The following is a 22,022-nucleotide window of genomic DNA, read 5'->3' on the forward strand; positions in this document are numbered from 1 at the left end:
CAATAAAAGTGGCATACATTTCAATAAGAGATTCTGAACTCCCCATATGAGCATCAACCATCATAGAAACATCATCATCATTGGAAAGATGAAATGTTGTATACGTGAGTGGAAAAAGTTCAGTAGGAAATCTATACTGAAGTGAAAATAGTCTTCTCCGGCCAGCTACACGAATCTTTAACGAAATTTTTGTAATTAACTCCTCAAGAGTGATGTTTCTCTTCAAGGTTAATGGGATATAATGATCTGACTAAAAAACAACCCCCTCTTCAGCTTCCTTAATTTCTCCATCATATAAAACAACAGCAGAAAGATGACTCATTTTTCAGAGAATAGAGGAATGAGATTTTTGAGAAATTTAGAGTTTGAGAATTTGAAAGCTTGTGAACTTAAGTTTGTTTTGAAAGTCCATAATACGTTTCATATAATAGTGTCTACAACCGGGGTATTATTCATGTGAAGGTGCGTTCCTGGGGGCGCGCCTTCCATTATTTTGTCAGATAATATGTTATCATTGTCCTATTATGTCACTCATGTACTTCGAGTGAACTATTCACGTCAGTACCCAAAATGGTGAAAGCGCGTTCCCGGGGGCGCGTCTTCCATTATTTTGTCAGAGAATATGTTATCATTGCCCTATTATATCATTCATGTCCCCCGGGAAACTATAGATGGCAGTACCTATTATTTCTGAGGGGACTTGGCAAAGTGGTGAAAGCGAGTTCCCGGGGGGGCATTTCATTATTTTATCAGAGAATATATTATCATTTCCCTATTATGTCACTCATGTCCCCCGGGGAACTATAGATGGATGGTGAAATCAGGTAAATTATAACCAAAATTTAAGTTCTTTTTGGAAGTTCAGCAAGTTAAGGATAAAATTATACATATGGATAAATTTAAGTTCATAACTTAAATTAAAACATTATGTGAAGTTTGAATAAATTGGATAAAATGTTATGAATAAATTGAATAAATGTGAAGTGATCAATTGGTTGTTTGAATATATTGGATAAAATGTTATGGATAAATTGAATAAATGTGAAGTGATAAGTTGGTTGTGACATTGAAATTGTATGGAATGAGCATCAACATGTTTTTACGAATAAATATGAAGTGATAAGTTGGTTTTAATGTATATGTTTTAATGTATATGTTAAGGATAAAATCATATGTATGGATAAATTTAATTTCAATTTAAGTACTGTGAACTATAATTGGAATATAACTTTTAATTTTAAATACAATTGGAATATTAAGTTGAATTTAATGTTAAATTTCAAATACCATAATTTGTATTTTAATTTTAAATTTCGAATACTATAATTTGTATATTAAAAACATTAAATGTTAAATTTGAATAAAAAATAACATTAAAAATATTGTTCTAACAACCATGAAACATTTAAATAACATAACCAAATTATATAAATTTATGAAATATAACTATTTAAATAACATTAAAATACAACTGGATCACCGATTTCGTCTTCTCGAATGAGTTCCACATGGCGGTGGTTGTCTATTTCGCTGAGGATTTATTCGTGGAACTTGTCCTTCAGTCTCCTCATCTTCACTATCATCATCATCATCGGCACTTTCTTCGGCTGGTGTTGTAGATGACGCTGATGGGCCTGTATAAAATAACGACCCTGGAGGAGTGCTACTAACAATCCCACCGCTAATAGAAAATTGAGAAAAGTGTGAAAATATTGGCATCGATGTCTGTGACCCAGATGGAGATTGAGGTGTTTGTAGAGAAGGACCACTAGCCAAATAAGATGCATATGAACCATATGATGGATCATTAAACATAGTCGTATATGAACCTCCATATGGTGTCATAAAACCCTACAGGCTAGGCATGTAACCTGGCGGGCTAGGAATGTAACCCTGCGGAGATGGCATATAAACTGGTGGGCTTGGCATATACCCCTAAGGAGATGACATCTGAACTGGAGGGCTGGGCATCATCATCGGTGGATAGGGATGTTGTGGTGGGATTGATGCAGAACTGGTAGTGCCTTCTCTTCGTCCACGAGTCGGGGAACGATGATATTGAGACGGTGGACGTCTCTCTCGACGCCTAGGAACGTTAACCCCTCGTGCTTCCGTCAAAAATCGAAATGGCTTTCCATTTTCATTAAACCAGTTCATATAGTTATCCGTAATCATACGACCAGTTTCAACGTAAAATTGTCGAGGGGCCAGCTGTGCATACCGGTTCTCCCAAAGCACAATCCAATCTCTGTGTCTCACCACCCAGTTAACCTCTTTCTTGCCTCGTCTATCGATGTTATGCATGTCATCTAAATTCCTAGGTGCTCCAGGAATATATTGCGTACAACCAAACTGACGGAGCACGCGATCAACTGGATGTCACTCAATAATAGCATAACATATAAGAGGTACAATTGACATCCAAACCTCTAATGGCCCACTCAGGTGGGGTGGGATGCAAGCCTTTACTTCATCGCTCGCATAAGGTACCACTAAAACTGAAGTATAAATATACAATTCAAATAAATACAATATTCTAATTATATATAACATTTTAAATTAAAATATACATATTTAAACAGATTTCAAAATATACCTCAGACTTAACTTTTGTATCAATAAGTAAACGAATTTCCTCTAGTCCAGTAGGTATATCTCTATGGTTTTTTCTTTTCATCGACCACCTATGAAATATAATATAAACTAAATATCACCCTATTTAATTAAAAATATTTAAATCAAAATTTAGTTCGAAAATTACCTCAATAATAAGGGTAATACGTATGGTTCATTGACGATCGGGCATAAGAAAGGCATACGGAACCACGCCCATGATTGCAGAAGCATGAGACATCCACCGATAGCAGTTTTCTTATAATTTGTCGCACGACACATTTCTCTAAAGAGAAATGTCAAAACTGCAACACCCCAACTATATCTTCCAACTTCATCAAAATCAATCAGATGCCGCAACAACATATAATGCACCTAGTTGCGAGATTTGTCGGGCATCAATATTCCTCCAATGATTCGTAGAATATAATCCCGAGCATATGCCTTTACTTCATCATCTGAAGCATTTTCATTCAGAACTTTAAAATTAGCTTTCAACCATGATAAAACTATTCTACCTCCATTAAACTCTGGCGGAGCAGCTCTAAGATACTACATGCACATTGACTGCCAATCACCATCCGCCATACCACACATAATATTCTCATCGACGGGAAGCCCTAGATGCATAGAGACATCCTCCAATGTAATTGTAGCCTCTCGACATGGAAGATGAAATGTGTGTGTATCGGGCCTCCACCTCTCAATCAATGTAGAAATTAGGACAGGTTCGAGTTTGCAACCGTCAATAATTGTTGTAATATACCCGAACCCTGCAGAAGACAAATATGACAAAATATGTTGTGGTGTCGGTATATATGGGTTTTTAATAAAAGTCTCTAAAATAAGACCAGTTTCCTAAATAATATGCATTATAAAAATTTATAATTAATATAAATTTATTATAAATTTAAATTAAAAATAATAAATATTAACATTAATTATAAAAAAAATAGTACTATATCACTAAAATGTCTGGAGACATGGTTTGCATCCAATCGCAGCAGCATTTCACTTTCCATTATAACTGTAGGCAAAAAAATATAATTAGCACAAAAAATAATTAATTAATAAATTTAAATATATAACAATTATATAAATATTATTTTAATAAAAATATTATTTATATAATTATATTACTATAAAATATAAAAACTATTTAAAAAAATACTAACTTAAAAATAAATTTCTACCACTAATAAGAAATTTAAAACTCAAATAGTTTGAGAATTTGAGTTATATAAGAGAGGAGAAGATGATTTTGGTGTGAAGAATGAGGGGGGTTGAGGGGGTTTATATAGGGGAGGAGGAGGGGTAGTTGGGGGGGAAACAGATGGGCATTTATGGTATTTAATGGAAGGGACGCATCTTACCCACGTGGCATCCGACTCAGCAGAACCTTGTGAAAGTGCGTCCCCGGGGATGCGCCTTACACGCGTGGCATCACAGTCAGCATAAACCCAGGTAAAGCGCGTCCCCGGAGATGCGCCTTTGTGCCACCTCAGCCGAAAGGGTGCTACTTCGGGAAATATTGGTCAAAGGGTGTTAGAAAGAGAGAATTTCGGCAAAAAGGTGTCAGTTTAGTCAAATCGCCTGTTTTGTCGCCCTTTTCATTTATGCAGACAACTTTTGTTCTCAGTAAATTGAAGAGGAAGTTCGGGAAAGATGAGGTTTCATGCATTGAAGAATGTCAGTCGAGTCATTATTTGCCTCCTAACTTGGGCGAATTTCTTGAAAAATCACCCTAACCTTTTTTTTATTCCCTATCAGACACCGTTCAAACTTTATTTCTCGATCTAACACCCTTTGCAGAAAGGCACGCCCCTATGGCGTGCCTTATGCCACGTGGGGTAATGTGCGCCCCCTAAAGCGCGCCTTGTGAAACGTGTAAAAAACGGTGTGTTAATTTTGTAAATATTTTTTAAATTGTGCCTACTATGTAATTAATTTTTGTTAGGGTGATATTTGAGTAAAACGTCAACTTTATTTATTTATTTTTTTTTGTGTGAAAAAAAACTTTCTACATTAAAATCTTTAAATATTCTTTTGCAAATTATTTTATAACTCGACAAATTTTGATTTTTGCATGAAATTACACAATACGTATAATCTAGTATAGGAAAACTTTGAGGGTAAGTATTTTAAAATATGAATAATTCTATAAAAAATTTATAACTAGTATTTCTTTTTCAAAATGATGATGATGATGATGATAATAAATATTTTATAATTTAAAAAATTATAAATTTTATATAATTTTGAAAAAAAATTGACTTTATATTCTTTTTGTATTGAATTTTATTCACTTTTAATTCTTTTTTATTGTATTTTTATTGATTTTTAAAAAAAAATGAATAATAATTCATTTGATCTATCAATTATAATTAAAAGTTTATTTTTATATTTTTATATTTTTAAACAGTTAATATTAAAAGTCAATAAATATTATTAACTGTTAAAAAATAATATTACACAAAAAATAAATCAATAAAGTTGACGTTTTAATTGAATTTTATTCACTTTTAATTCTTTTTTATTGCATTTTTATTGATTTTAAAAAAAAAATGAATAATAATTCATTTAATCTATCAATTGTAATTAAAAGTATAAAAATGCAATAAAAAAAGAATTAAAAGTTAATAAAATTCAATACAAAAAGAATATAAAGTCAAAAAAATTCAAAAATATATATAATTTATAATTTTTTAAATTATAAATTATTTTTTATCATCATCATCATCATTTTGAAAAAGAAATACTAATTATAAAACTTTTATAAAATTATTCATATTTTAAAATATTTATCCTCAAAGTTTCCTATACTAGATTATACGTATTGTTTAATTTCATGCAAAAATCAAAATTTATCGAGTTATAAAATAATTTGTAAAAAAATATTTAAAGATATTAATGTAGAAAGTTTTTTTTCACACGTTGACGTTTTTACACAAATATCATCCTAACGAAATTAATTACATATTATGCATCATTTTAAAAGTATTTACAAAATTAGCACCGAGTTTTTTATACATTTCACAAGGCGCACTTCTGGGGTCGCCTTACCTCACGTGGCGCCAGATCAACATAAGGCGCGCCTCCTTAAACGCGTATTTCTGCGAATGGTGTTAGATAAGGAAATAAAATCTAAACGATACCTAACAGAGAATAAAAAAAAGGTTATGGTAATTTTTCGGGAAATTCACCCCTAACTTGGGGAATTATTTTGAAAATAATGCAAATGAGGCAGAGGCTGCTAGATGCCTCCTACCTCTGTTTTTTGTTTTTTATTTATTTCGACTTATTAGACTAAAATCGACACACAATTGGATTAGGAATTTCAAATTCCCTTTAGCTCGACTCTCTTTACTATACTATTTTATTCTATTTTATTTAAAGAGACTTATTAATTTTTATGAATAGAACGACACTTGTCAGTCTCACAAAGAGTACCTTCAACAAATAATAGTAATAAATTGATTATGATGGGTGGAATAGTTAGTGGGGAGCATAACAAACTTGGAAAAGGAGTGGACCAAAAACAGTGGAAAAGGAAGGATCAAAAGCAGTTTCCAAATACCTCAACTCGTATTCAGAGCTTCAAACATCATCTTCATTTGGCTCTCTTTTCGTCTCTTTATAACTGATCAAAAGATTGACGCGGTTTGAGTGGGGTCAATAACTCAAGGATGCTGCATTTTTCCACAAGCAAAAAACTTGCAACGCAAGCTATTCTAATATTCTCATTGGTTGCAATTTGATTATTCCATTTATTTAACTTTTGAGTAATTGGTCACCCAATTTAACCTAGCATGAAACACCAAGTTATGTTTTGTTGTTTCCTTGCATTATACTCAGCAGTTCAAGCAGTGGGGGCAGAGTATCTTCACAAAATATCAAACTTTGGCTTTCAATTTTCTTTTATCTTGTTGCTTCATTCCAGCTGAGCTACTTTGGATGAACATGAAGCATGTTAAGGGATTTAGATTCCACCCAACAGATGAAGAAGCCATGGAACATCTATGGGAAAAACAGGTACTCGACCGTGATTCGTTTGTCCAAGTTGGTGATGCACGCGTTCCACTCATAACCCAATTAGAAGACATCTGCAAATTCGAACCTGAAGAATTGCCTGGTAAAGCTACTTGTTGCATGTCCTAGTTTTTGGGATGCCCACTTTGTAAGTTGTTTCTTTTTCTTTTTTGCAGGGTGGTCAGAGTTACAGTCAGGTGACCACGTCTGGTTTTTCTTTTGCACACCAAGATACAGGTACCGTAATAGTAAACGAAAAAACAGAGTAACCAAGAAAGGTTACTGGAATCCAACGGGAAAACCCCGTCAAATAGTGACAACATTCGACGGAAAAAAGATTTCTGGAACCAAACAGACCATGGTTTTCTACAAAGGTCGGGTTGGTGATAAAAACAAAAAAGAAAATAAGACCCCATGGCTCATGCATGAGCTTGAGCTCACTCTTAATCTTCCAAACCAAGTATGTTCTATATTCCTTGATTTCCATGGGATTTTTTTTCTTAAATTACAAGGCATGTATTGTTTTTGATTTCCCTGGATCTGTTAGTATGATAAATTTTCTTTTAATTTTTTTGTAGAAAAGTTTAACTCTTTGTAAATTGAAGAAAAAAGCGGGGAAGGTAGATGTTTCAAGAGGTGAAGAAGGGCAATCAAATCTGTGTTTGCCCTTAGAAAGCCACTGTACAAACAATGCAATCCCAGAGGTTAGATGGCTAAATCAAAATACCAAACTTCTTTATATTATCTTCCTTTACGTTAATGATGATGAACATTATCAAAAGGTTATGACCTATTTCTCTTTGATTCAGGGCCAGTTAAACTCGAAAGAGCCATTAAAAGAGCCAGTATCATTCTCTGAAAACAGTGGAATTCAATCTGAATTAGTCAACAATGAACAGACTATAGATGAATTTGTGGATACACTTATTAAGAATGATGAGTTCTACAGCAATCAACCAACCTTTCCTTATAAGAAAGAAGACTTCCTGCTATATTCTGACTCTCAAATTTATAATGCCAATACTGATATTCAAAAGGTAAGATAGGCGATTTCTTTATTGTTTTCTAATAAAATAAATTTCACAAAAAGTGCATCTAAAACAAAATTTGGTTTATGATTCAGAACCAGGAAGGCTTTGGGGAGTTGATAAACCAAAAGCTAAAGGCACCTAATGACTGTGTTCCAGCTATGAATCAAGTTGGGATCAGTGATCATGATAATTCATCATGGAGTTCAGTTGTCTATGCTAATGATCCAACCAACTCAAATGGAGATGACAATCAACAGAATACTTTATTTCCTGAAGAGGGCTCTAGCTTGGCTTTTGAAAATCACGTTCCAGTGGATTCCATTCCAACAGTAAGTCTTGTGAGAAATTTTCAATCAACATTATGTGGTGATGAATGGTGCAATAACTAAGCTGTGGGTTTTACCCTTTTTCTTTCTTTCTTCGTTCTCTTTCTATGATTCAGGAAGGATCAGATTTTAATGAATTTTTCCTCAATGGGATACAATACATAGCTGAATTATTATCACGAACCGAACATGAGGAACTTCAAGATCAATCTAGCACCAATGAACAAGGCAGAAACTTAGGGAACGTAGTGTCTGCTACTGAAAGAAGCAATCAATATGATGGATCTACCATGCCATCTAATTCCAGAACTGATACTGCTGAAGATTCAGTTCAGATAGTAAGATATGGCTAGCCATAACATCTCTAACTGCTTAGTCATTGGTAATCAATATGTAGAACTAATCATTCTTTATTATGATATAGGATTTATCAAATTTGGCTGGGCCATCAATGGATCAAATCTTCGGAAAACTAGAAGAACTTGGGGAAGCAAATGGATTTGTAAGAAACTCCTTTGCAAAAAAAAACATTTTAAAAAAGTAAACACTGATGTTTAATTCCATTTCTGATTCAGGTACAGGGAAACAGTTGTGGGCATGAATTCCCAGCAGCACAGAAAGAACCCTCTCCCCCTCCCTTTTGTAATATTGGGGGTCTTTAGGAGGAGTTAAAGAAGATTGTTATTTGGATTTGAACTAGTTTGCTTGTATATGATATAACTTGTGTGCATTTGAATATATGTGATTCGATGTAGATTTCTATAATGTCCTTGATACGGGATTTCTGAATTAGAATATATGTAATATGAAGTCATTTATGAGTGAATCTTTTAACTTATGTGAATTCGTATTTTATATACTTTAGTTTTTGTTGTATTCGGTATGAATTTATCAAGAAGGTTGCAAGTTAATTAATGACTTATTTTTTTATGGAGGAGAATTAATAATAATTTTTAATAATCTTCATTCGAAAATCACTACATCCCAAGCTTTTCTCATATACATGGTGCAAACTATCATATATAATTTGAAAAACAAAAGCATATTATATGCATGAATATATATTGTTTTTTTCAATACGACTAGTAATAAATTGATTATGATGGGTGGAATAGTTAGTGGGGAGCATAACAAACTTGGAAAAGGAGGGGCAGAAACAGATGAAAAGGAAGGATCAAAAACAGTTTCCAAATACCTCAACTCTCAACTCATATTCAGAGCTTCAAACACCATATTCATTGACCTCTCCTTATTACTGAACAAAAGATTGACGCGGTTTAAGTGGGGTCAGGAACTCAAGATTCTGCCTTTTTCCACAAGAAAAAACTTACAACGCAAGGTATTCTAATATGAGAAATAACCTCAGTGATCGAAAATGTCTTATAATATATTATTTTAACTAACTTTTTTTGGATTTGCCAAAATGACCAACAAATTCACAACGCGAACTCCAATTTCGTAACCCAGTTTCTAATTTCGCAACGCGAATATGTAAATCGCGTTGCGATTTTCCAAATTCGCAACGCGAATCTGTAAATCGCAACGCGAATTTGTAAATCGTAACACAAAAGTCAAATTCGCAACACTGAATTTCAAATTCGCAACACAAAAGTCAAATTCGCAACACGATAGTCAAATTCGCAACGCGAAACACAATATTAATTTCGCAACACAAATGTAAACAGTATTATCGCAAATCATAACCTAAAACCCTAAATCACAACTCAGTCCCATCTCCATCTCTCACTCTCTACGACGACATCCGTCCCCATCTCCGACAAAATCCGTCCCCATCTCCGACGAAATCCGTCCCCATCTCCGGCGAAATCCGTCTATCTCCATCTCTCAGAGCAACCCTCACAACCATTCACGGTCAGAAATGAAAAATCAACCACCAAGGGTTAGTTTTTTAATCTCTTATTTTTATTTTGAAATTTTTGTATTATTATTAGATTTTTCTTATATTGATGATAAATTTACTAGTAATTCAATATATATAAGATTAACCATTTCACTGAGATTGCTTAGTAAATTCATTCGGTTGCTACCAATACTGCTAAATTGTTTAGTCTTTAACCCTGTGAAGTTAGTATTTGTCTTTCTTTTGTCTTTTTGTTGAAGAAATGCAATTCATTCAAGTTTCAATTTGCAGAAGAATAGTTTTTGAAACTTAAATTCGCAACAAGAAAATGAAAATCGCAACACGAAAATGAAAATCGCAACGCGATTTTAGTTTCGCGTTGCTATTTTCATTTTCGCGTTGCGAATTTAAGTATAAGAAACTACTCTTATTCTGCAAATTGAAACTTGAATAAATTGCAGTACTTCAACAAAAAGACAAAACAAGACAAATACTAATTTCACAGTGTTGCTAATTTAAGTTTCAAGAATAAACTACTACTCTTTATGTTGTCCTTGAACTTGCACTAAACCTATATGTTGTCCTTTTAAATGTTTATATAAGTGCTTACTTCTGGAATGTTATTTGATGCATTTTGTGAACTATGATGGAATAATGATAGCATGTGAATACCGTGCTAGTTTGAAACATATTTGGCTTTGTTTTCACTGTTTAATATCATGTCTGTTTATAGTGTATAATTTGTAGTTTTGGTATACCTAACTTGGTATGTTTATTGTTTTTGTAGAATTTTTTTTCGGCTGCATTAACCTTAAGGAATAAATTAAGCCTAGCCACTAAAATTGCGTCGACGCTTACACCTCTACAAAGAAAATTGTTTGAAGATACTTGCTTCGAGCCATGGCTGAAAGTACAACATACGGTGGAGATGCTATGTTGACACATTTATTTCTTCAGACCATGACTAACGATCTACCCGAGAGGATACAACGTGGTGATGAAGAGATATGGTTTCATTTTCCTCCGGCACCGGCGTATACTTGTTTTGGGCAGGAGGAGTTTTGCTTAATCACTGGTCTACGCTTCGGACACGATGAAGTAACCCGGTACACTAGTCATATCTCCCGCCCATCATGGTTATCTCGGGTTTTTCCTGAGCTGGCAAAGTCGAAGCCGAGTTTACACGTCGACGACTTGAAGAGATTATTTGTTAAAGATGGTTTTACTCGGATGGATGACCTTGATGTTGTCCGAGTATGCCATTTATTACTTTTGCATGCCGGCTTTTTAGGCAATTATTTATGATTGCAGGTGTTTATCCCTATTTTGAAACATCGTCATTGGCTTCTCGTCGAGCTTCAGCTCCCATCCCTGAGACAATGGTATATGACAGCATGTTGAATTACATACCATTGTCTGATTTGAGAGATATTATTTGTAAGGGATGGAGCGCTCATTTGGCGAAATACTTGGACGCGATTGATTATTGGACTAATTCTGGAAACAAGAAGCCAAAAAAGTTCAAAGTTACAATGATCAGAGATGATACCGCGCCACAACAAACGGAATGAGCCAGAGGGGATTGTGGTCCTCTTGTATGCATGTGCTTGGAGCGTTTGACGACAGGAAGTAAACACCTTCTACCTCCCACAGATAGAGATAGATGTGCAGTAGGCTTATGGTTTCGACATTTTATGGCTCGAGCGATATATGCGAGACGTTACCTACCTGCATCCGCGTGCTGAAAGTTTGCATAAACAATTGGTAAGTTTGAGCAAGTGTTGTTAACATATATACTCTTTGTTGGTTTGAAAATATTTGGTTAAGTACCTAGAATTCAATAATTTACTGTTTGTTGGTTTTAGATGTGTAGAAAGTGTTGTTTGAGCAAATGTTTGGTTTCTGCAGGTTATTCCTGACGTGAGCTGCGTGAAATTGATGTATTTGTGCATCAACAACAGTTTGGGATACACTTTTTTGCTTGTTTAATTGAATTTTACATTGAAAGTTGATTTGTTTAATTGATGAGGAAATAAGAATTATTTTTTGCTTGTTTAATTGATTTGTAAAAGTTGATTTGTAAAAGTTGATTTGTTGTTTTAAATTCAATCTGCGTTATGTTGAAGGAAAAAAAGACCTGTTGAAGGTACAAATTCGCAACGCGAAAGTCAAATTCGCAACGCGAAATAAGCGTTGCGATAGTCAAATTCGCAACGCGAAAGGCAAATTCGCGTTGCGATTTTCGGTTTGCGATTTCACGTTGCAAATTTTACTTTCACGTTGCGAATTTGACTTTCACGTTGATCGCAACATACAAAATCAAGTTATATACAACATCAAACACATTCCAAGCTATAAATACAAGCTAATGACACTTGAAGAAGCAAGAGAACAACTATCCAAGCAATCAACACAAGAGAAAATCCCAACATGATAACAACTGAACAGATCATAACAATGTTCAAACTCAAGTTACTAATGAATGTCTAACTGAAAATGTATGCATTCACACATAAAATACACATAATACAACGTTTGCATTTAAAAATCACCTAAGTTAATAAGTCCCAAAAGGTGAACCCAATTGTGATTGGGATTTTGATTGCGATTTTGATTTCCTTTTGCTTGGCACCATATGAGCTTTGGATTTTGATGAGGATCCATTTTTTGGTAGAGGAAAAGATGATTGTGATGGCACTGGTGATCCACATGTCAACCTTGTATGACCACTTTCCTTGCACCAACTACATGTCGATATACTCTTCTCTTCACCCTTAGACGGTATACGCTCGTGATTTTTTGGTCGGCCAGGTAGCCTGCTTTCCATGACTGGTGGCAAAATTGTTTGTAAGTCATCTGGTATGTCCCACTCAGAAGGATGTGGACATGGGTAGACAATCTCGGCATAAGTCTATCGATATACTTCTGTAGTGTAGTAATCCATAGTGTATGCGCTTGAATCATCTTGGTTTAGATGAAGAGCAACTTTTATAATATGGCAACACGGATTACCAGATGTTTGCCATTTCTTACAACTACACGTCTTTGCATTTAGATCGACAAGCCCATTTAAGTTATTATCCAATACTTCAAACAAAGTGTTTGAACATTGTTCAACTCTCCAGGACGTTGACTTCACAACACGTTTCCTTATCTTTTTTTCAGTCCATGGTGTAACACGACGTTCCAATGTTCCTGTAAATTTAAATAAATAATACTTAGTAAAATATATGATAAGTTACGAATTTAAAGAAATAATACCTGCATAGTTTCTTTTCTTGTAGTACCACTGTTAAATAGAGGCTCGAAAAAACTTCATTAACATAGTAATGGGTAATTTCCGAGAATGACGACTTAGAGCGTTGAATGATTCTGCATTATTAGACGTCATGAAACCATATCTTGCTCCAAGTTGATGTACTCTTGATCATATTTCAAACCAGATATCTTCTAGTGTTTGAGCACATTGAGGCAAAACACGTCTTAAACAATTTATATGCTTATTAAAATCCACTTCTCGATAAGCTTTTACAGCATTCCAATATGTCCATTTGTGATTTTTTATACCATCAGACCTTGATTTTAGATTTCTGTACAAATGAACACCACAAAGTCCATGAAAAGTATCTGGGAAACACCTTCTAACAGCGTTGTCAATTGAGTTTGCCCTATCGGATATGATTGTCAGATTGCTAATAAGACCTATGTAATCCCTAAGATGCCCCATAAATCATGTCCATGAATCAAAGGTTTCAGATTTGCCAACCCCGTAAGCTATTGGTAGTATCCCATTGTTAGCATCCATGGCTACTACTAATAAGTTTACTCCAAGGTATCGACCTTTCAAATGTGCTCCATCAACTATAATAATTGGGCGCATGCAAGTAATAAACGAACGAATCTACAAAATCATATATACAAGAAATATAATCATTTAAATGTGAAATGCATGCAACTAACAAAAATGAGTCAACAAAATTATAATTACTTACTAACCGCAGCACCAATGGAGATAAACAACAACTCAAAGCGTCCATCTCTATCTGTTTTGATATGAGTTATCGACCCAGGATTTTCAGCTTTAAATTGTGATAATAAGCTGGCAGTTGGGCAAACGATGCTTCTGGCGACCCCCTCAACAATTCCAAGGCATAACATTTGGCTCTCCAAGCTTGAGAATATGAGATACTAATCTTGAACCGAGCATTTATGTCAGTCATAATTTCATGTCCCCGATATACCCTTCCATTTAAAAACATTAACTCAGCCAGAAAACCACCCAACACCTTTTTGTTTGTCTGTCTATGGTGAGGAAAAACTTGGGTTCTTGAACATGTATGTTTATCAATAAAAGTCCTAACTTGAAACATTTTGCAATCTTTTATCCTCTTTGCAATCATACGCCACGTACAGTTTTTGTCAATCATACACTTTTTTTCGAAACGATCTTTGCTTGATTTGTTAACTTTTAGTTGATAGCCATATTCCACACATTTTGTATACAAAGTTATCTCCAAGTCTTCCTTTGTATCAAAACAATCATCTTTCTTGATACGAATAACTTTTGTGTAACAATCAACTATTATCTTTACCAACTCTTCTTCCGGTATCTGAAGTAATTCTGGCATATTCCAGTTATACTCCCGTGGTATTTTCTTCTTTTTTATTTCTTCGGGGACTTCTTCTTCTTCTTTATCTTCTTCAGGGTTATATGAATTACAGAATGGATGTTCAACATGTTCATTCACAGTCGTAACTTCCTCCTCATTATCATCAACAACATCTTCCTCTGCAGCGGCTGTTTCATCATCAAAATTCGGGTATTGACCAATATCAAAATCATTACATGCAGGGTCTGTTTCTTCTTCCATCATATCATCAAAATCTGAGTATTGACCAAGATCAAAGTCCGAGTATTGACCAAGATCAAAGTTCGAATACTGACTAGTACTCACAATTTTTTCTGTTGGCTCATAATCATCTAACTGATCAATACGAAAATCGGAATTTGGTGCTGAAAGTTGATTGGGATTTGGATTAGGAAAAGATTGTGAGTTTGAGATTGTGTTTGATATTGTGTTTGGTATTGGAAATGTGGTGAAACAAATTTTCTTGGTGATGAAATTATGGTGGAACCATTAAATTTTGAGGTTGATAACAACGTTGTACATTGTGAGCACTATAAACTGGGGTTGAAGAACTTATTTGATTACTACCGCTACTGACCCAACTTCACTACTTCTAGGTTCAACAACATACAATGTAACATCATCTTCTTACGAAACACTAATGTAAGCAATGAATCGTTCAACATCTTCATTGTCGGTTAACAAATAAAATTTATCTTTTCTCTGATAAGATAGCCTAAATCCACTTAGAGGCTCTAAATTCAATTTCTTTGCAACACGTAACATTAGAGTTTCATAAGTTAACTTTTTAATGACAGTTTTAGTTGAAGATTCATGGGTAAAGGCACATATTGTAAAACACCATGAACATTCTCCCATGACCCTCCAAAACACAAATCTATCCAAACATGATCAACATTAGATGATTTCATTCTACAAATTGTAAATTAATTTACTAAACAAACGAGTTATAAACTAGATATCATCACTAACTTCTAGAAAACATACCTTTATTAAGTGATAGTTGATAATTTGGGAGAGAAATCATTGAAAAATTATATAGAAATAAAATTATGTAAACAAAATTAGAGATGGGGAAGGATGTCGTTGGATATAGGAACGGATGTCGCCGGAGAGAGTGATAGATGGAGATGGAATGAGTTACGATTTAGGGATTTAGCTTATGAGTTATTGTTGTTGCGTTGTTATATACCCAAAACATTTGTGTTGCGAAACTAAAAACTGTTGCGAATTCGAAAATCTAGTTGCGAATTTGAAATTCAGTTGCGAATTTGAAATTCTGCATTGCAAATTTGACTTTTGTGTTGCGAATTTGACTATCGCGTTGCGAATTTGACTTCTGTGTTGCGATTTACACATTCGCGTTGCGATTTACAGATTCGCGTTGCGAATTTGGAAAATCGCAATGCGATTTACATATTCACGTTGCGAAATTGGAAACTGAGTTGCGAAATTAGAGTTCGCGTTGCGAATTTGTTGGTCATTTTGGCAAATCCAAAAAAAGTTGGTTAAAATCGTATATTATAAGGCATTTTCGGTCACTGAGGTTATTTTCTCTTCTAATATTCTCATTTCCTACTGCCTCACTCTTCTTCTAATATTCGTCCTCTTTTCAAAGATCACTGGAACCGGACAGACCATGGTTTTCTACTAAGGTCGGGTTAGTGATAAAAACAAAAAAGAAAATAAGACCCCATGGCTCATGCATGAGCTTGAGCTCACTCTTAATCTTCCAAACCAAGTATGTTCTATATTCCTTGGTTTCCATGGAATTGTTTTCTTAAATTACAAGTCTTATATTGTTTTTGATTTCCTTAGTATGATAAGTTTTCTTTCTCATTTAATTTTTTGTAGTTAAACCGAAGAAAAAATGGGGGAAGGTATATGTTTCAAGATGTGAAGAAGGGCAATCAATTCTTTGTTTTCCTTCTAACTTAGAAAAACACTGTACAGACATTGCAATTCCAGAGGTTAGATGCCTAAATCAAAAATACCAAACTTCTTTAAATTATCTTCCTTTGTGTTAATGATGATGAACAAAGAATTTAGGCATGGCGCACTCTAGGCACTAGAACCCTTTATATGTGTGTGTGGATAAGTGGTTGATTTTACCATTCAAGAAAATCAGCCAGAGTGAAGGAAATGTACTTCAGAATTTAAAGTAATGTCTTAGAACCCTTATATTGCCTTTAGCACAATGCACAAAAAAGGCATTAGCCTGTGTGAACTGCCATATGTATGTGTGAGGGTAACATGGTGTCTATATGTGTATATGGCTATTGTATGGTCTAGTCTAGTTTATCTACAAAACAAACAATCCTTTTTATCAGTCAATAATCAATAATATCAATTTGCGTGATTTCCTTGCAAAAAAAACAGCGTGCCTAGGCACCAGTCTTTTTACTAATCAAATGGATCTCACCTGAAACGGTTGAGGGGCATTGTCTAGTCCTGCCCTTGCCTTAACAATATTGATAGAATTAATGAGAAATTAGGGATATCAACGTGAGCTTAGTGTAACAGGGCATCTATGCTATAATATAAGTATGAGAGGACAAGGTATGAAGGAGAATATGAATATGTAGCATGGATGCGTTTATGGATAATTGAGATTAAACATAACAGAAAATTGAATGAACACTATTTTTAGTTTGAATATCGTGTGAACAATCAAAAAAATATTCAAACTATCTCAATGTCTTAACTAAAAACCTGTGTTATACAAAATTTTACAACATGTGCGATGAAGCAGGCCCCTATACATCGATTCATAGTTGACTTGGTTATCACTAGTTCACAAGAAAGAAACATTTCATCAGTTTCTGACAAACGTGATGGAGTTTGTTAAAGTTCAAGTAGAAAATAAAATAATTCAGTAAAATAGTTGAGATCTCAGGTACCAAAGTGCCACTGAAATCATAACATAAACATGATAATCAACACAACTGATAACATCTTGCATGGATAGAATCTATAATTTCATTCATAATATCCTCATCCACTCCCCCTCCCCATCCCTTCAGCTAGGGTCAGTTGTAACAATTACTAAATATCTTATAAATTCCAAGTTCCACTAGAGGCATATTAATCTTCAATCCAACGGGAAAACACCCTACTTGACCACATTCGAGGCTCATACAGTTGACATAGTAATAGGAAACAGCTGTCACAACTATGAAGAATGAATATAAACACGAATGTTGATTATCTAGCATGTGAAAAACTGCAAAGTATAGATTATCTGACCTTTTAGAGCCACTGTAATAGATGAGAAAACAAATAAATCAATGATGTAAATCACTGCAGGAAGAAACTCCCAGACCTGCAGAATGCAAAACTGGAGTTGGATGTATGATCATGAAGGATGAAGATAGAAAAGTGTTATGATTTCTAGAAATAAGATGTCATTCTAGTCCAGAGGCCAAGTGGCATTAGAAAGCAAACCATCATCGCAATGAGAAGAATCTTGAAATTAGAATTGCAGGCAGCAGATCTCTGAAACTGTGACGTTTAGAGCAAAACATTAATCCATGCAATAAATAGTTAGTCCATGATAACCATACAAATAAATACTGAAATGAGTACCTTGTCTCATAGTTGCCCACTAAAAAAATATAAATATTTACCTGGAGAATCGAGCTGATATCTTAATCAAGCTCTTGATTGCAAGGAAAAAAGAACATAGAAACATATAGTTTCCCAGAAATACATCCACCAACATCTACAATTGGCATTAGCAAAGACATTCATTAGAAATCAAAACAATCTATACAGATTTAAAAAAGAGAAAATAACCTCAGTGACCAAAATTGCCTTATAATATACGAATTTAACCAACTTTTTTGGATTTGCCAAAATGACCAATAAATTCGCAAAGCGATCTCAAATTCGCAACGCGAATTCCAATTTCGCAACTCAGTTTCCAAATTCGCAACGCGATAGTCAAATTCGCAACGCGAAAGCGAATTTGTAAATCGAAACACAGAAGTCAAATTCGTAACGCGATAGTCAAATTCGCAATGCGATAGTCAAATTCGCAACGCGATAGTCAAATTCGCAACGCGATAGTCAAATTCGCAACGCGATAGTCAAATGTTTTTACGCGAAACACAATATTAATTTCACAACACAAATGTAAACAGTATTATCGCAAATCATCTCTAACTTAAAACCCTAAAGCACAACTCAATCCCATTTCCATCTCTCACTCTCTACGGCGACATCCGTCCCCATCTCTGACGAAATCTGTCCCCATTTCCGACGAAATCCGTCTATCTCCATCTCTCAGAGCAACCCTCACAACCATTCACGGTCAGAAATAGAAAATCAACCATCGAGGGTTAGTTTTTTAATTATTTTATTTTGAAATTTTTGTATTATTATTAGATTAACCATTTAACTGAGATTGTTAAATTCATTCGGTTGCTGCCAATACTGCTAAACTGTTAGTCTTTAACCATGTGAAGTTAGTATTTGTCTTTGTTTTGTCTTTTTGTTTGTCTTTTTGTTGAAGTAACCCTAAATCGCAACACCAAATTCGCAACGCGAAAATGAAAATCGCAACGCGAAACTAAAATCGCGTTGCGATTTTCATTTTCGCGTTGCGAATTTAAGTTTCAGAAACTTCTTTTATTCTGCAAATTGAAACTTGAATGAATTGCATTACTTCAACCAAAAAAAGACAAATATTAACTTCACAGTATTGCTAATTTAAGTTTCAAGAATAAACTACTACTCTTTATGTTGTCCTTGAACCTGCACTAAACCTATATGTTGTCATTTTAAATGTTTATATAAGTGCTTACTTCTGGAATGTTATCTGATGCATTTTGTGAACTATGATGGAATAATGATTTGGGTGAATATCGTGCTAGTTTGAAACATATTTGGCTTTGTTTTCACTGTTTAATATCATGTTTGTTTATAGTGTATAATTTGTAGTTTTTAGTATATCTAACTTGGTATGTTTATTGTTTCTGTAGAAATTTTTTTCGCCTGCATTGACCTTAAGGAATAAATTAAGCGTAGCCACTAAAATTGCGTCGACGCTTACACCTCTACAAAGAAAATTGTTTGAGGACACTTGCTTCGGGCCATGGCTGAAAGTGCAACATACGGGTGGAGATGCTATGTTGACACATTTGTTTCTTCAGACCATGACTAACGATCTACCAGAGAGGGTACAACGTGGTGATGAGGAGATATGGTTTCATTTTCCTCCGGCACCGGCGTATACTTGTTTTGGGTGGGAGGAGTTTTGCTTAATCACCGGTCTACGCTTCGGACATGATGATGTAGGTCGGTACACTAGTCATATCGCCCGCCCATCATGGTTATATCGGGTTTTTCCTGAGCTGACAAAGTCGAAGCCGATTATACACATCGACGACTTGAAGAGATTATTGATAAAGATGGTTTACTCGGATGGATGACCTTGATGTTGTCTGAGTATGCCATTTATTACTTTTTCATTTCGGCTTTTTAGGCAAAGAGGGCAGACAACTAATCTCTGAGGACTTAATATTATTGGTAGAGGACCTAAATGCATGGAACCTATTTCCGTGGGGTTCATATCTATGGAAAGCTACCTGAAAGAAGTTGTCGTCTGCCTTTGAGGATCGAAAAAATTTGCGGGGCGATGGTTCTAAATACACTTTGACAGGCTTTACTTGGGCCTTTAAGGTAAGAATTTATATATTATAATGTTTCCAAAATTATAATTAATTATTTAACAATTACTAATGTTTGTGTATTATATTGTTTGTAGATTTGGATATTTGAGGCTTTCCTCAGCTTGCTGACATATACGATAAAAAGATCAAATAATATTCCTATGGCTATTACCTGGATGAGGATCCGCATGTTGGATTGGGAAGAGTTACTCCCATATACGACGATGAATGATGTAAGTTAACACACAAATAATACCATATAAACAAGTTATTACTAGTACAAGTTTAACTTTGTTTGAGCTTTTATATTGTTAGGTGGCCAACTATCCATTACAGAGGCTGACACTCACAGAGGCTGAGCTTGTCACTGATTGGTGGCAAGCTAGTAAGCGATTTTTTGATTGGACGGATGATGAGCACTCCCCACCTCGAGAGCCATCACATGATCGGGTCGATTCTACAGCTCGATACCCGGAGCCATCACTTGATCGAGCCTCTTCTCCACCTCCACCATCGCCTATTCCATCACATCATCGAGCCTCTTCTCCACCATCACCTCATGATAGGCGACCGGCAAAGAGGCCACGACATTTATCTCCATGTTTTCCACCTCCACAGGATGAGGTAGGGGAATTACGTGATGAGGTCGGTGCTTTGCGTCATGAGGTCTGTACTTTACGTGAAGATAATGGTGCATGACGTTATGAGGTTCGATCTTTACGTGGTGAGGTGGATTTTTTACGCGATGACAATGGTGCGCTACGCAGTGAGGTGTCTACCTTACGTGATGAGGTTGCCGCTCTACGCGAGATTGTTTCATTGTTGCAGAATGAGGTTAATACTCTACGCAATGAGGTAAATTTGTTTAATACTATACTAAAAATGCAAATAAATTTTTTTCGGCATTATTTATTAATTTATTTACTGGTTTATATTAATTTATTTTCAGTGGCCCAATAAGGTAGATGTTTTACGTCGGGTTTTTCGTCATTGGCTTCTCGTCGAGCTTCAGCTCCCATCCCTGAAGACAATGGTATATGACAACATGTTGAATTACATACCATTGTCTAATTTGAGAGATATTATTACAAATAGATGGAGCGATCATTTGGCTAAATACTTGAATGCGCTTAATTATTGGACAAATTCTGGAAACAAGAAGCCAAAGAAGTTCAAAATTACAATGATCAGAGACGAGACTGCGCCACAACAATCGCAGGGAGCTAGAGGGGATTGTGGTCCTCTCGTATGCTTGTGCTTGGAACGTTTGACGACATGAAGTATACAGTATCTACCTCCCACAGATAGAGCTGCAGTAGGCTTGTGGTTTCGGCATTATATGGCCAGATCGATATATGCGAGACGCTGTCTACCTGCATCCGCGTGCTGAAAGTTGTACATAAACAATTGGTAAGTTTGAGCAAGTGTTGTTATATGTACTATTTAATTGGTTTGAAACTATTTGGTTAAGTACCTAGAATTCAGTAATTTGTTGTTTGTTGGTTTTAGATGTATAAAAAGTGTTGTTTGAGCAAATGTTTGGTTTCTGCAAGTTAATCCTGAAGTGAGCTGCGTGAAATGTATTTGTGCATAAACAACAGTCTGAGGTACACTTTTTTTCTTTGTTTAATTGAATTTTATATTGAAAGTTGATTTGTCAATTGATGAGGAAATAAGATTTATTTTTGATTAATTGATTTGTAAAAGATGATTTGTAAAAGTTGATTTGTTTAATTTGATTTGTAAATAAGAATTATTTTTTTTGCTTGTTTAATTGATTTGTAAAAGTTGATTTGTTGTTTCTAAAAAATTCAAGCTCATTATGTTTGAAGGAAAAAAAG

General features: G+C 34.7%; 1 protein-coding gene and 1 long non-coding RNA gene across 2 annotated transcripts; one reads left to right on the forward strand and one right to left on the reverse strand.

Annotated features, from left to right (window-relative positions):
- The first annotated feature begins 6,404 nt into the window (after positions 1-6,404).
- On the forward strand, positions 6,405-8,813 carry LOC120158319 (NAC domain-containing protein 79-like). The gene is made up of 8 exons (XM_039169193.1): positions 6,405-6,745; positions 6,819-7,102; positions 7,221-7,346; positions 7,452-7,679; positions 7,766-8,002; positions 8,116-8,337; positions 8,424-8,501; positions 8,575-8,813. Exons 1-8 carry the CDS (start codon positions 6,568-6,570, stop codon positions 8,659-8,661), a joined length of 1,440 nt encoding a protein of 479 aa, XP_039025124.1. The 5' UTR covers positions 6,405-6,567; the 3' UTR covers positions 8,662-8,813.
- Positions 8,814-17,089: 8,276 nt separating this feature from the next.
- Positions 17,090-17,815, reverse strand: LOC120158321. Its single transcript, XR_005519222.1, has 2 exons — positions 17,756-17,815; positions 17,090-17,298 (listed from the first exon to the last, which is right to left on the reverse strand). It is a non-coding gene; the product is annotated as an uncharacterized LOC120158321 (long non-coding RNA).
- Positions 17,816-22,022: the final 4,207 nt, after the last annotated feature.

This window comes from Hibiscus syriacus, unplaced genomic scaffold (genome assembly GCF_006381635.1).
Source record: "Hibiscus syriacus cultivar Baekdansim isolate YM2019G1 unplaced genomic scaffold, ASM638163v2 tig00111311_pilon, whole genome shotgun sequence".
Classification (NCBI taxonomy): Eukaryota; Viridiplantae; Streptophyta; class Magnoliopsida; order Malvales; family Malvaceae; genus Hibiscus; species Hibiscus syriacus.